Below are 14,594 nucleotides of genomic sequence, written 5' to 3' on the forward strand. Positions count from 1 at the left end.
CGTTTACTACTACCAAAGACATATGTAACTTCGTATAAGACGAATAAAGTCTAAGGAAAAAACGTGCCTCGGAATTCAAGTAAAAGTCATTCTCGAATAGATGCCGCACACACCTTTAGCCTATCCTCGGCTAGATGGCGTGACGACACCGTTTCATATATAACAATTTTAACACATAGATATCAGTGAATGAACATGGATCAAAATGATATAAAAATAATAAAATCATTTATCCATATATATACATTTTTTGATAACTTTATACGTTTTCATTTTGAGTTTTAGTCGTGTGTCGATAGATGGCAGTAAATTTACAGTGACTACAAAATTTACATTGACAGGACCCCTCTATACTATCTATTATTTTTGCTACTACGTTACTCTACACTATTTTACATATGTAGTATTTTTTCATGCCCTTTTGTGGTCAATGTCAAATGTAACTTTTTGGATTGACAGAACTTGATTTTTTTCTAATCGACAATTAACAATTATATGAAATCAACAATTTAATCCAATGACGCCTATATTTTGAATATTTAATTATTTGAAAGGCCGCACGAATTTAATCCTGGACACAAATTAACCAAATTGTAACTCCAAAAACGTTCCACCTCGCCTGGGACTAAACGAAGTGTATTCATAAATAAATTCATTTTCAGACCTGTCCTTATCATATTAAGACGGTCCACACCGCACCGTACGTAACTACGTTTATGCTAGTTTTGCAACGTAAACGTTGCGTTAACATCTTTTACGCTACGGTGTGGACGGTCCTTTATGGTTAAATTCTGATTACCTACTCCAAAATAAGAATCCAGTTTTTCGAAAAACTCTGTCAAAAGTTGTAGATCAAAGCTGTTGGAAAGGTTTTTGCGTAAGAAAAAGGTATATAAGTATAGTAAGGTTTCTGGCTGTAGGTTTCCGTAGGTACATGAGTTCATCCATCTTCTGTCTCTTTCTCATAGTAGAAGTTGGTAAACACTGCCTACTTCCTTCTTGTACTAGATTGCAACCCCTATTGCACCCCTTTAGGGGATCAGTTCTGAGATATAAACGTATCTATATGTTTTTGTATAGGTTATTAATGTTATTATTATTAATAATCTGTCTGCCAAATTGCACCGGAATCCGTTGAATCATTTTTGTATGATGAGGGGCACACATCCAAATATTCAAACCTTAATACCATATGTAATTAGGTTTTCTATAATATGTTTATATGTTTTATGTATTGTTTTTGTATGTGTTTTTGCATTTTACTTTTATATTCATATTATAAACAACCTAACTTAAGAATAAAAAGTATGATAAATTAATAAAACTCGGTTTGGTGTAACAATTTTATTTGATTCGATCACTGAATTCCCACTTAGATACAACTAGATAGAATATATCGCTTATGTTATGTATAATCTGACAGTTTCGTTACATCTTACTCCTACTACGGTACAGTTACTGGAATATCTTGCGTCCTTTTTGCACTAGACTAACCAGAAAGAGATCGAGAAATTACTACAATCTCAAATATATATATATATATATATATATATATATATATATATATAGGTTCACAAAATTTTAGTAGAGTCCGTCTAATCTAAGTTAACATTGCACAGACTTGAATAGGATAAAATGAGTGTTATTATCAACATGTTATTTTCATAGAAATATGACATTAATTATGATATTACCACACTTTGCCATTACAAATACCACGCAGAGTTAGCTTGGTCTGAGTCTACACTGATTTGTCATTTATTACGACAAATCATTAAAAAAAATATTTTTCCATTTTGCGTGAACTTAAGCCATTTTGATATGCATCAGCACAATGTGATGTTGTTTTAAACGGCCCGATTGGAACTTTAAGATACATCAATTAATAGATCTAGAAACGATATGGATTAGATGTGTCAGTGTCAAATGTGACGTTTCTTCAGACAAAAACGTCAGTTTTGACACCGACACATCTAATCCATATCGTTTCTAGATCTATTAATTGACGTATCTTAAAGTTCGAATCGGGCAGAAATATTTGTGTCATCTCACTTGTTGATCTCAAATAGAGGAGACGTTAAATATGTATATAAAAATTGGAGGCGTGTCCGGAAACACAAAATAGGATACTAACTTGACATCGATATGAGTGCGTCTGGCTTCCACAAATATATGCGTTAGAGCGACAAGCCCTGGCATTGGATTCTAAACAGTATCATATTTCTCATTTCCAAATATGCCTCCGGATATTACTTTGTGGTCTAAATTAGAGATTTCATTTCTTATTACTCTAGTGCAAAAACTCAAGAAACGATAAAGGAATTTCTAATATCATTCAATTACGTATGTTTTAGTTAGGGTGACCAGAATGACACATAATTACAGGATATTCCATCAACTTGATAACTTGGAACGATTACATCAAACGATTACATTTATAATTTATTTAAAAAGCTTTATATTATATTTTATACTGAGTGCCTAGCCAAGATGCCAATCGTTTGCACCGTAGCGTACGAAACGGTAATGTCCCTCTAACACTCTTCCATATAAGTGCGACAGAGTTACATTAGCGTTTCGTTCGCTACGGCGCAAACCATTGGCATCTTGGCTAGGCCCTCTGATAACGGAACTCGAACAAATCAATAGAGATTGTAACCATCAACAGTCATCACTACTAACTAAATGCTATATTACATTAATTTTATATGATTCAAGTGATCTACATAATTGTTAACTTCTAATGTGTAATATAGAGTATGCTTCATGAGTATATATAATGACGCGATTATTGAAATACATTTAGAGTTGTCATTAATAAGTTACGTTGAAGGAATTTTCAAGGCGATGACTAAGCCGGTACAATCGAAAATATCAATTTCGGCTTAGGCATATTTCGCTATAATCAACATTGATTTATCTAAAACCGAGTGAATAAAATTAATCAATTTTCAAAACGGATGAATACTCGTAATAAAAATATTTTATTTAATAAATAATGATAAAGAAAGAAACAAAACTGAGGTATTCCTTGAATCCATTTATAACATATATTTATAAATCGACTTATAGTTTACAACTTATGCTTTATTTGGTTAACTAAGATTCAACTAATTTCTAAGTATTCATTACCTACCGAGCCAAATATTAACAGCCTATAATCATATTACAATGATGTTGATTGCACTCTACTTATTTATATTATATTATATTATAGGATTATTATATCATAGAATTTGAATAAATCAAATAATTTAGGCGATTAGGTTTCAAACGCGTTAAATGAGTATAAGGGTTAATTCATTCAAAATGGAACATATTTAAGTATTATTTTAATTTTAATTACATTTAAGCTTATAAGGGTTGTTAATTTGCGTAATAAGAATATATTTTTATTTGTTGATTACTGTTAACACTACTTGAAGAATTCTATGTGTGAGAGAGGAAGGGAGATAGCAAGGATTTGATTAGTCTACTATGTTTGATACTCATATCTATCACTCATACTTGCGTGGGCCTCCGATTGCTATATTTACATTATATGCCTACTTATCATGTTTATAGCTATGTTATGATTAATATGGTACATTGGAAAAATGCACGGTACGATTTCGTCGACTTATTTCCTAACCTAAGATGTTCTTAACGTACTAATGAGATAACTTTGTATACCAACACGCGTTACTACACATGTAGTCGTTAATAAGAAGCTTAATAATATTTTCAAAATTTGTCCCAAAAGCGACTCATGGTCACCCTAGTCAAACAAAAGAAGCGTATAGGGATTCTATAGTTATTTAATAATATGAGATAATCCCATTATATCTTGATAAATTGGTGTTAACTTATTGGAAACATGAAACTAAAATAATATAACTCAACTAAATCTAACCTTTTTTTTCAATATTTATCTAACTATTATATACTTCATATTTATACTTACGGACTGCAAAATCACTATTTTTTACGAAATAAAATGTAGGTAACCCAGGAAATAAAGCACATTGATGACTCCCAAAAAAAACGATAAATGACTAACTGATATCTGCGAATAGCATTTCAGGTAAATACGAGGTTTAAACCTAAACTTTATAATATTTTAGTTTTTATTTAGTTTATTTATTAAATGTTTTTGTATAGAATATTCACCTTTTGTTTAAGATAAAATAAAGTAATAATATTAAAGTGTCATGTTTGTAATATGTTGGGTTGAATATTTGATACATGGTAAACATTTACCCCCATATTCATAAAACTTTAGTTTTTAGTTAAATTATGTTTTATCCTTTTCTGACAAATTTAAAAGTCAAAATGACAGAGAAGGACAAACAATTATTAGCTAATTGATAGGTTTGTAGCGCGTTTATGAATAAGGGAGTAAATCAATTGAGAATTATATATATTTGGAAGCCGCAACGAACAACCAGATGGAGTTTTCGCTTGTATTTTATAACTTTTAAATTTAGCTTTTTCAGTCGCCAAATTTTTAATGAGAAATAAATAAGTAAGAATAATAATTACATGAATATAAAACAAGGAAACGCTTGAAGAGTACTTCAAGTTATAGCTAAGAGGAAAGTTATAATTTTGAAGATATACAATAAATTTAATATAGGTATATAGTTATGAAATGTTAAGATACAGTACTAACGGACGGGTGCTGATCTAATTTTGGAAATCCAACGGCAAACTTTTCTAGATAGATTAACTTTTACACTTAAATTTGAAATCAATACTAAGTATGTATTATATTAAGTAATTCGAATTTATTTAGAATTCATCAATCAGACGCCAAATAAACATATATTTATACAATATTAATAATTTTAATATAAGTAGCTAAGAAGCAAAGTTGTTGATAATAAATATATTATGAAGATTGCTGTTAGATTTCATGCAATAGTATCATAGTGACATAGAATTAACATTCGAACCAGAAATGCATGTGATATTTGTTTTATAACTTATTTCCCATACATTTTAATGTTTATATTTCATGCGTAAATACGAGTGATTATAATATAGATTTCAAAATATTTTATATAAGTACAAGTAGTATTTATAAAGTACATTTTGTGGGTATCCGTTTTCTATCATAATGAAAACTGATAAATTGAAATAAAATTCATAAAAACGTTATTTATATGTTAAACATACCTACATGCATTTCTAATTGAATTGAATTATGATAAATTATTTAATGATTTTGTGAAACAGCCAATCAGTTACCTACACTTACATTCCCAAATCAACACGCACATTCATGAAGATCGAATAATATCTAATAAATTACTATTTATAGGTTATTTAGAATGAACTAAATTCATACCATCCATTTATTCAATCACAAGACATATTAAAAAAAAATGTAGATATTAATAAAAGATATGACGTCATAGTTCCCTTACCGACAATAACTATTAATAAGTAAATTTGTTCAAAAATTTTGTAAAATTTTGATATGTTTACGATTTTTGAGCATAAGGAAATTGATGTCGTCACTCTTTTATTTATAAATAATGTTATAGACATAATTAATTAAAAAACGAATGATATTTCATACACATTTTAAGGATATTAAATAAATGTTAAAGCACTATAAATAAGACATATGTGACGTTCCACGAGAAAAGGTACCTTATGAGGGTTTCTAGTTTCGGAGATATTAAATGTTTTGTAAAGTGGTGAAAAAATGCTCAATTTTTTTTTATTGTGTGATCTGAAACCTTAATGCGTAACGTTTGTTTACCTGTTTTTATTTTTGTTATAAGTTAGTTATAAGCCTAGTAATGTCGTCTCAGAGTTTAGTAGAAAAGGTACCTTATGGAAAAAAGATTGAAAATTCCCAAAAAATCTAGTCAATACGGGAAAAGAAGTTTGGTAGAGAACTGTATTAGCATTCTGCAAAACTAATTTGATAATTTCAGTTCTGGTTGGAGCGCCTCGCAAATATTATAACCGTACATAGACCGACATCACAAATCCAAGTAGACTGTTATTATACCAAAGTTACTCTCGTCAAGTCTTTCTTAACTAGAATAATCTTCATTTGGTTTGGTCGCATGCAGTAAATCAGCCATTGGTTTGCTGAAAAATGCCAATACCCGACGCATTACCTTATGGAATATCTGAGGTCATTGAACCTCAATGCCGCTTATCTTCAATAGCAACCGAAATATATTATTGATAAGAAATAGACGATTTATACCATCTTAACCCCAAAATATTATTAGTTTATCCTAACTGTTCCATCATCATCATGCCTCATCATGTAACTTGACCACAAGGTACCTTTTCATTACATACAAATTATTGGTCTTTTTTAAGATTATTATGACGAAGAACTAATTAAATTGGGGGCAGTTTAATGTAAATTAATATTTTCTATTCATAAAAGATAAACTATAATATGATTGATATTTTGTAGTGATGTATTATTAGATTTATTTCCATAAGGTACCTTTTCGTAAATGTATGGAGCAAATACTGTTATTGTTATGTAAGTTTAAAGTGGCATAAGGGGTTAAATATAGTATTTAGTTGGGGTTTTAGGATTTATTTCATTTGAATGACAGAATTTCTTTCATATGTGCTCAGAAAAATTGATTGTGTGTCACATTAAAAGTAAAAATATTCAATTTTGTGATTTTATATGAAAAAGTCAGAAAATACATTTTCACCTCTAAATCGGTATTGTTTTTTGCTTAAACTGTCTGTCAGTGTCGTTTTCTAATAGATAAAATTTAAATCTTGAGAGCTCATTGCAATCAATCGTGAAAATGATATAAAACTTTATTTTCAAGAGATTGGTTAGTATACACATAAATCAGTCGATATCAAAAGTTTCTATTTGCATTACAGAACAAGTCGCAATATTTTTTTAATCTCAGATATATAAGGCATTATTATTTGTAGTCAACTATGTAACTTACTTCAGGAACATAGTTTTTTAGGCGGCTAAACTTAAAACTTCTCTATCGTAAAGTTGCTCATTTCACAACATTATTTTCAAAAAATCATATCTCTGTAACTACGCAACCTAGAAGGTTGATCTTTTGTGTTATCGATAGCTTATTTATTGTAGATTACTGGGGTATGCATAACTCCATACCCGCCATAAGGTACCTTTGACCGTGGGACGTCACATATTTTTAATAACACTAAATAATACCTAAAGTGTAAATGTGCGTCTCTCTTCGACAAGCCCTACCAACTAGCAACATATGTTATTTTTTATAATTATAGAGAGGAGTTTGCTTAAGGTGAGGTAATTACTTTGAATATTTTAAGCTAATGAATACTAATGAACTGATTAGGTTAGTTAATTGTTTTTGTTGTAACAAATTCAAATTAATTATCTGTAACATAAACATCAGATCACCTTAAGCATAATTATTATATTACGTAAATAAAGAAAGATGCAATAAAATTAAAGGCTGGCCGTCTTTCCAACTTTATAGTTACAAGTGTAATTGTAATATTTTAAACTTTCGCGTTTTGAACACATATTAACTCACATTTATAGACGGGTCTAACGCAAATTTTATTCAATTACCTTGATTTACCGACGTTTCGACACAGATTTCACTGGTCGTGGTCAAGGCTGACTGATGTCCCAGCAAAATGTCAAAACAGAGATTTGTGCAACTACCCGACGAAAAGTGTATTCGCGTTAGACCCGTCTATAAATGTGAGTTAATAAGTGTAATTGTATTAAATCTTGAAAATATTTATTTAAAACAAATATACATATAATAGTTTAAAATGCCACAGTCACGCAATATATGACTAAGTCTCCAAAAGCTATCTTACATAAACCACAATATCGATATAGCTCTACGTAAAGAGATAATATATAAAACTAGCGCAGTATATGTATATCCTTACATCTAATGATATGTATGTGATATCGGTTCCTTTATTGCTAACAGTAATTTGCACGATATAAAATATAACGCACACCTAACTACTACGTACTAAACACATTGACTAGCGTTCATGACTGAATTGACATAAATCATGCAATACAAATTTTAATTTTGCTTTAGAAGCTGGCAACTTTGTACAAACTCGTCAGAAATAAATAGATGTCGTAAACAATGATTTTCCCGAGTTAGTACTTATACAAATTTTACATTTTGTGCTTGTATTAGTTATTGATATCACTTTATTTTACTCAATATGTAGTAGATATTTTTACTTGGCTACTTAAAGTATAAAATTAGTGTACTTTCATTTTCTTATTCTTTTTAGCTTTGCCCATTTTCTTGTAGTTTGCCTCTACTAGATCGTGAATTTTATTGTATACGTCGTCATCTTGTATCTTAATTTTTTTGTGAATTATCTTTATTCATGTTCCCTTGTGGGTTTATCATTAATATTATCCATATACGAGCCCCGATGCACATGTTTTCGTCAAGTGAGACCATTTTTTGAGGATCTCGCGTTTGTTCAATAATAATGTTTTTGTTTAAAAATTACTAATATTTAATGCTTATACTAATGTAATTTAATTTTATATGGTAATACTCTGCAATAACTAAATCCAAATACAAGAAATACCGTTTGTACTGATAGAAAAAAAAATGATTTTTTTATTGACGGGTAGGATTACAACATATGTGAAAAGAGCTATTACTAGGGAAAGCAATAGGGCTCTGCCAATGTACTGAGAATTTTGTTTCGAGTCCATGCATGCAGCAGTGCTGTAGGAGAGGACAATATGATTTGGACAACGTTTTTGAAAAGTCCTTTTTTTTCAGCAATAAAAGTCTCATGCAATTTTATTATACGATCAAAATAAACTACATTAAACATTGCTATTATGGTTCCCATTACTGGGTCATTTTATGTTCATGTGTGAAATTTATTAGAATAAAAAAAATTGTTGTGTGGAACTAGACGAAATAATTTGCATCGGGGCTCGTATATCTTTAAACATATACAAATCACTGTTTACGACACATATATAAGTAGAACTTAATTTTGTCTTTTAGACATTCACTCAAGTACAACTTAAAAAATTTAATCGTCATATTCAAGTCAATTGCACCCACGAACGCCTCACTAACGACAAATGTCACCTTGTGCTACTAATTAATTGAATTTCGGGAGAATTTGACACAAAAATTGACTCTAAACTTACATTATATTTTAAAGTGTCAGTCAAAATGTCTGATTAGACCGCTCCATGGCGGTTATGTGCACTTTTTAATGTTATGTTATATGTGCATAACAAGTTGTGCGAACAGAAAGTGCAGGAGGAGCTCTAACATTGCTATTGTACTCTCCAGGCTATGACTAAGTCCAACACTTCAACTCAAACGGTACCATCATGGTATATTTAGAGTAAGGTACCCAGTAACGTCCCCTGAGGCACTCCAAAATTGTGCGATATGTATGTACTAGCGATTTTACTATCCAATTGCGAATTATAATTACTTTAGAGGAATAATTGAACGTTTTTGGTAACTATACTGAATAAATTAATTAATTTATAACAGTAACCATATCCAAAGCTATAGCAAGGTCACAATGTATTTTAGCAATTAGATTACGACACAATATATTGTTTAAATACATTATTCATAGTTTTTATATCTGAATTTAAGCTTTTATTGTTTAAAACAAAAATATTAGAGCGAATAATTGATGTTGGATTCACCAAAAAACATGCATAGGTCACCTCATGGCATATGTTATCCGCACATTTTGTTACTCGATATTGTTGATCACTTATATTGGGTGTTATCCTTTCAGCTCAGTCTCTAGAAATGTTTCACCCTGTAAAGGTACATAATTCTAGCACAGTTCTAATTACTGGTTAGTTAATGGGTGCCTTACAGTTTCGGGGATCTGTCGTCAGAACAACTGAATTTCTAGCCGTCATAAGAACGACAATATTCATAATAGGATTCACTTTTATCTTTATATACTCTTTCAATTGACATATCGGGCGCGTCACTTTTTCTTGTACAATTATCTTTAGTTTCCTTTATTTTGACTCTGTGATACAGTCGACCGTTAAAATTATCCTCGGAGAGTAGAAACAGTTAGTAAAATTTGGATTCAAATGTCTTATTTGTGACCTGCTTTATGATATGCTTTATAGTATATGACATCAATTTATCGTTACACGCTTAAGCAGGGTGTTTCTCTCCACCGAAGGAAGCAATCTCTTGTCCTCCCGCGTTTCTACCATCAATATACCAAAACACAGACTACACTGTACACTTAGAAATAATTTAAAACTACAATTATCCTACGTGAATCAAAAGATTCTGATATGTTTCGTTACCTTGGTTGCAACTTTATCACAAGTTGGTTGAACCTAAATTAATTGATATAATAATTGAATATGTTTATGAGAATTGATATAAGCAATACACTCTAATAATCTTACTCTAATATTGCTGATATAGCATAGGATACATCTTAATCTGTATCTTAAATAGTAAAGATATATTCACAGTCAAAGGCGACAAAATGACGGCAATGAACCTTATGTACAAAACATATTATATGTACTTTTTGATAATTTTACTTTTATTTTAAATAGGTAATACGATTAAGCGAGTCTATCAACACATATGTAATTTCGGTCACATGTCAAAACATTTACAACATGATAGCGCTTGAATTTTCTAACGCGGTATTATTCAACAATGTGACAAAAATTAACTACAGTAAGTGCCAGAAGATTTGTAATATATATGACATCTTAGGCCCTCACGTGATTTTGAGTGCGTTGACCCCACTGCTCCCCAAACATTAATATGTAAAAATAAACATCTACCTTAAACCGAGACTATTTGCTACCTAGATTCAGGGATATTAATGTACCATTTAAATATAGTTTGATCCGATTAATAACTATGTCTAGTCGAAGGCAAATTCAACAGTGGTATGTATTAGTATATATCCAGAACAATACAGATCAACAAGAAACAGGCAACTGCTCGCCCCGCAGCGCACGCCGTAGCCTTCTGTTTAAAGTATTTTTGACGCTAGTTTGCTGCCTGAGATTTCACATAATTATGTAATTATGTAAATTCCACTGCCTATGCACAAATATTTGAAAGGGTCTAATATGTCTTCTCAAGACGATAAATCTTGTCTTCCCTTTGAAACCCTTGACGTTAAATAATTCTCCATTGTGTAACTTTTATAGCCCAAAACCCAAAATGATGTTTCACTATAAAAAAAATTTGTTAGGTACGATAAAATTATTAACAAGACTACCAAGAGAGAATAAGAGGCAGTTTTTATGGAAAATCGACATTATACTATAAACGATAATATTACGACTATTATTAAGGCATTTGGGACTTTGACTACATGAATAAGCTATTTATAGCGGTAATGTATGTCATATCTCAGCAACCTAACCCAGTGTTTCCTCATGAATTGTCTTTACGACGCAATCAGTTTAAAATAACTTCTTTCAAAGTGGTATGCACAATTGCAGTGCAAGTTATATAAAGCATTTTGGTAAAAGACGGGGTCTCGGACGCGACGAGGCGAGCAGCGTAAAATTTATCTACAATACGTTATTTATTACAAGCACAGCTATGATAGACATCTAGTCAGACACGAAACAACCGCCGCCGCCGCGGCTCAGTGATCGAAGTTATACCCAAATATTATAATTACACAACAAGTAAATTCAAAAAAGACAACAACACCGAATGAGGGCTCTAGAAGCCTTGCCGGAAGGGGTTCTTAACCGGGGCCGGTCCGGCGGGGGCGGCCGGCGCGGCGGGGGCCGCTCGGAATGGGTTCGAGGCCGGCGGCTGCGACGGCAGCTGCCGCGGCTGATTGTACTCCTGTTGTTGATACTCCTGCTGATAGCCTTGCTGTTGCTGCTGGTCATAACCCTGGCTATAACCCTGGTTGTTCTGGTACCCACCCTGCTGATACGATTGGTCGTAAGAGTAGTTGCCCGCGTCTACGCTGGTCTCCTGCACCTGCTCTCCACCTACGTTCGAGTACTCCAGATGATTCTTATAGTCACCATTCACTGGTCGCTGCTCCTGCAGGCTGTACGTCTGGTACTCTTTGTCGGGCGGGTCTGCCATTAATATGTTGGCTTCGTTCTCGAACGGCTTGAAGTCGTAGATGTGCCGCAGGTACATGAGCACTGGCGCGTACATGAGATTACTGAATGCGATGAACAGGTTGAGTGCTGTGAAGCCGATCGCTTCTACCACCTCACCGGCGATAATCGGGCCAACGGCGTACGCGAACGAGTACGAGATGTCGGCGATGGCGTAAATACTTCCATATACGGAAACATAGCGCACATCCACTAAGTACCCTAGCATTGGGAGCAAAGCTGTGTCAATCAACGCTATTCCAAAGCATATTCCGCAGATTGGGATCATCAGCATCTTGTATGAACTAGCGAATGGGATGATGAAGCAGCACAAGCCTTCGAGTGCTAACCCACCCGCCGCCATCAACCACTGGTGTTGAGGGTACTTTCTCGCCATCTTGACCGTTATAATCACACCGAGCACGTGCGGGAAGAACGCCGGCAACCATATCATACCGATTTTCCAGTTATCTTTAGTGAGGTTATCTTCCATCCAGAAGGAGATCGTTGGCTCGAGGAAAGCCAAGGCCACGTTAGACATCATCAGCGCGCCGGCGCAGACGGCGATATATGGGTCCATGAGAAGTTTCCAGATCGGTGTGCCGGCCACTTTCGGCTGGTTGGCTTCCTTTATTTGCGTTTTGAGCGGCTTCATCACAAGTAATAACATAAATCCGTCAAGAAGTGAAATCAGAGCCAGGATTAAAAATGGTACTTCTTTTCCCGCAAACTGATAGAGTGCTCCTCCGAAAGGTGGAGCGACGAGACATCCGAAGCTGATGAAAGCGAGAGCGATACCCAAGGCCTTAGACCGTTCCTGCTCCTCTGTAAACCTGTCGGCAATCATCGCCAGACCTGCCGTGTCCGCGAACGCGGAACCCACCCCCTGCAGACTCCTCGCGAAGAACAGCATGCTGTAGCTCCGACCGCACGCGAATATCGACGTAGACAAGAACATTATAATGAGCCCGATCATCATAGGCACATCGTATCCTATACGATCGATTAAGGCACCAGAAAACGGGTTGATCATGAGCTGAACGATCGCTTTTGAAGCGAAGAGCACGCCTGTGGCGGAGTCTTGGCCCTCGTGCGACGCCGGTATGATTTTGGTCGGAATGATGGTGCGGTTGCCTTCTATGATGGGGTCGAGGGTGACGACGTGGTCGTAGCCCGCCTCGCCCCACGCGCCGATGTAGCGCAGGTAGTCGGGGATGATCGGTACAATAACCATGTACAACATGTTGTCTAAGAGCAGCGCTATAGACACGATAACCAGGATAATCTTTCTCTGCGCGCTCGGCTCCTGAGTCTTCTCCCAAATTATCTCCCGCACTTCTTTCACCTCCAGGTTGACCATGGGGATGGTGGTGCTGTCGATCTTTTGCCATATCGATTGCGGTCCCTCAGCCATCTTGAAGGTTTCTCACAGTTCGGCTAAATACAATGTGTGTCGCGAGGATCTGTTACCATATTCGGAGGGGCCCGAGTCCCCGTCCTGTCGACTCGTGTCTGCGTTTCTCAGTGATCATTGGCCCCGCCTCCGACGCGACCCTTCGGGACTTCGGAACCTGACAACAAACAGAAATGATCATTGAGTTATCATTTCCTTGGCATACGGGGCAGGTGAGAATTGTTTCAAAAGGATTTTGAGTCGATCTTTGTTTCTGTTAGTTGAGTGGTTCCTTAGTCCCGAGCGGTAAAGTCAACATCTTCTATCCAAAGACGATTCAGAGTCCTTTTGAACAAAGCACAGTTAAATTTTGATATAAGAGGGGTGCACAATTAACACATAGGGTAATCACTATTGATAAGAAGTAATAATTTGTAATCATAGATTAGGCACAAAAACCTTCAATGTCGAAAATGTTTAAAATATTTTTACTAGAAACGTATGTAAAAATATTAAATGAAAAAGTCTTCCCCCACAATCTGGTCCAATAGTCTTTTTGAAAACATGCGACCGTCTGGAGCAGTGAATAGAATATTTATTAATAGAAGTATATTATTTTGATACTTAATTGATAATTGAATTTGTTTCTGTTTTTGTACCGTTGGCATGTAATTTTATAGTGTAATTGTAACATAGCATGTATAATATTAAACATTACTTATAAGCGCCTTGGTTCATCAGACTGTAAGCTTATTCGTGAATAAATAAATTAAATTAAATTAATTAAGTGTAAAAGACTTTCAGGCCTATAAAAGCAATGCTAATTTAAGTAGCTACACCAAGCTATCCATTCCATAACTTAACCGTATAAGTATTAATGCTCAATTTAAAGCACGTTTTTTAAAAAAAATCTTCTTTCCAGTATCAAACATAACGAGCATGAATTTGTTTCATCGCTGAAGGGTCACGGGAAAATTGTAAGTACGTCCATCTTTCAATTATACATTCTGTCGGAGGCATAACGGCCTGTTTGCAATCCAATTTGCATGGAGACGGTGCAGGTCATTCCCATCGCTAATTAAACAAGGGGGGTTTATGTTTAAACGA

At 34.0% G+C, this 14,594-nt stretch overlaps 2 protein-coding genes across 2 annotated transcripts in view; both read right to left on the reverse strand.

The window, feature by feature from the left end:
• Positions 1–14,594, reverse strand: part of LOC134806161 (high-affinity choline transporter 1) — a 357,022-nt gene that overhangs the window by 180,706 nt on the left and 161,722 nt on the right. The window lies entirely within an intron of this gene.
• The window catches only part of LOC134806159 (vesicular acetylcholine transporter), a 40,178-nt gene continuing 37,070 nt past the window's right edge, over positions 11,487–14,594 (reverse strand). The window contains exon 3 of the mRNA XM_063779445.1: positions 11,487–13,665. Within this exon, the coding sequence (XP_063635515.1) occupies positions 11,697–13,508 (1,812 nt within the window). The 5' untranslated portion in view covers positions 13,509–13,665 and the 3' untranslated portion in view covers positions 11,487–11,696. The remainder of the gene's footprint in view (positions 13,666–14,594) is intronic.

Source organism: Cydia splendana, chromosome 2 (assembly GCF_910591565.1).
Source record: "Cydia splendana chromosome 2, ilCydSple1.2, whole genome shotgun sequence".
In the NCBI taxonomy this organism is placed as follows: Eukaryota; Metazoa; Arthropoda; class Insecta; order Lepidoptera; family Tortricidae; genus Cydia; species Cydia splendana.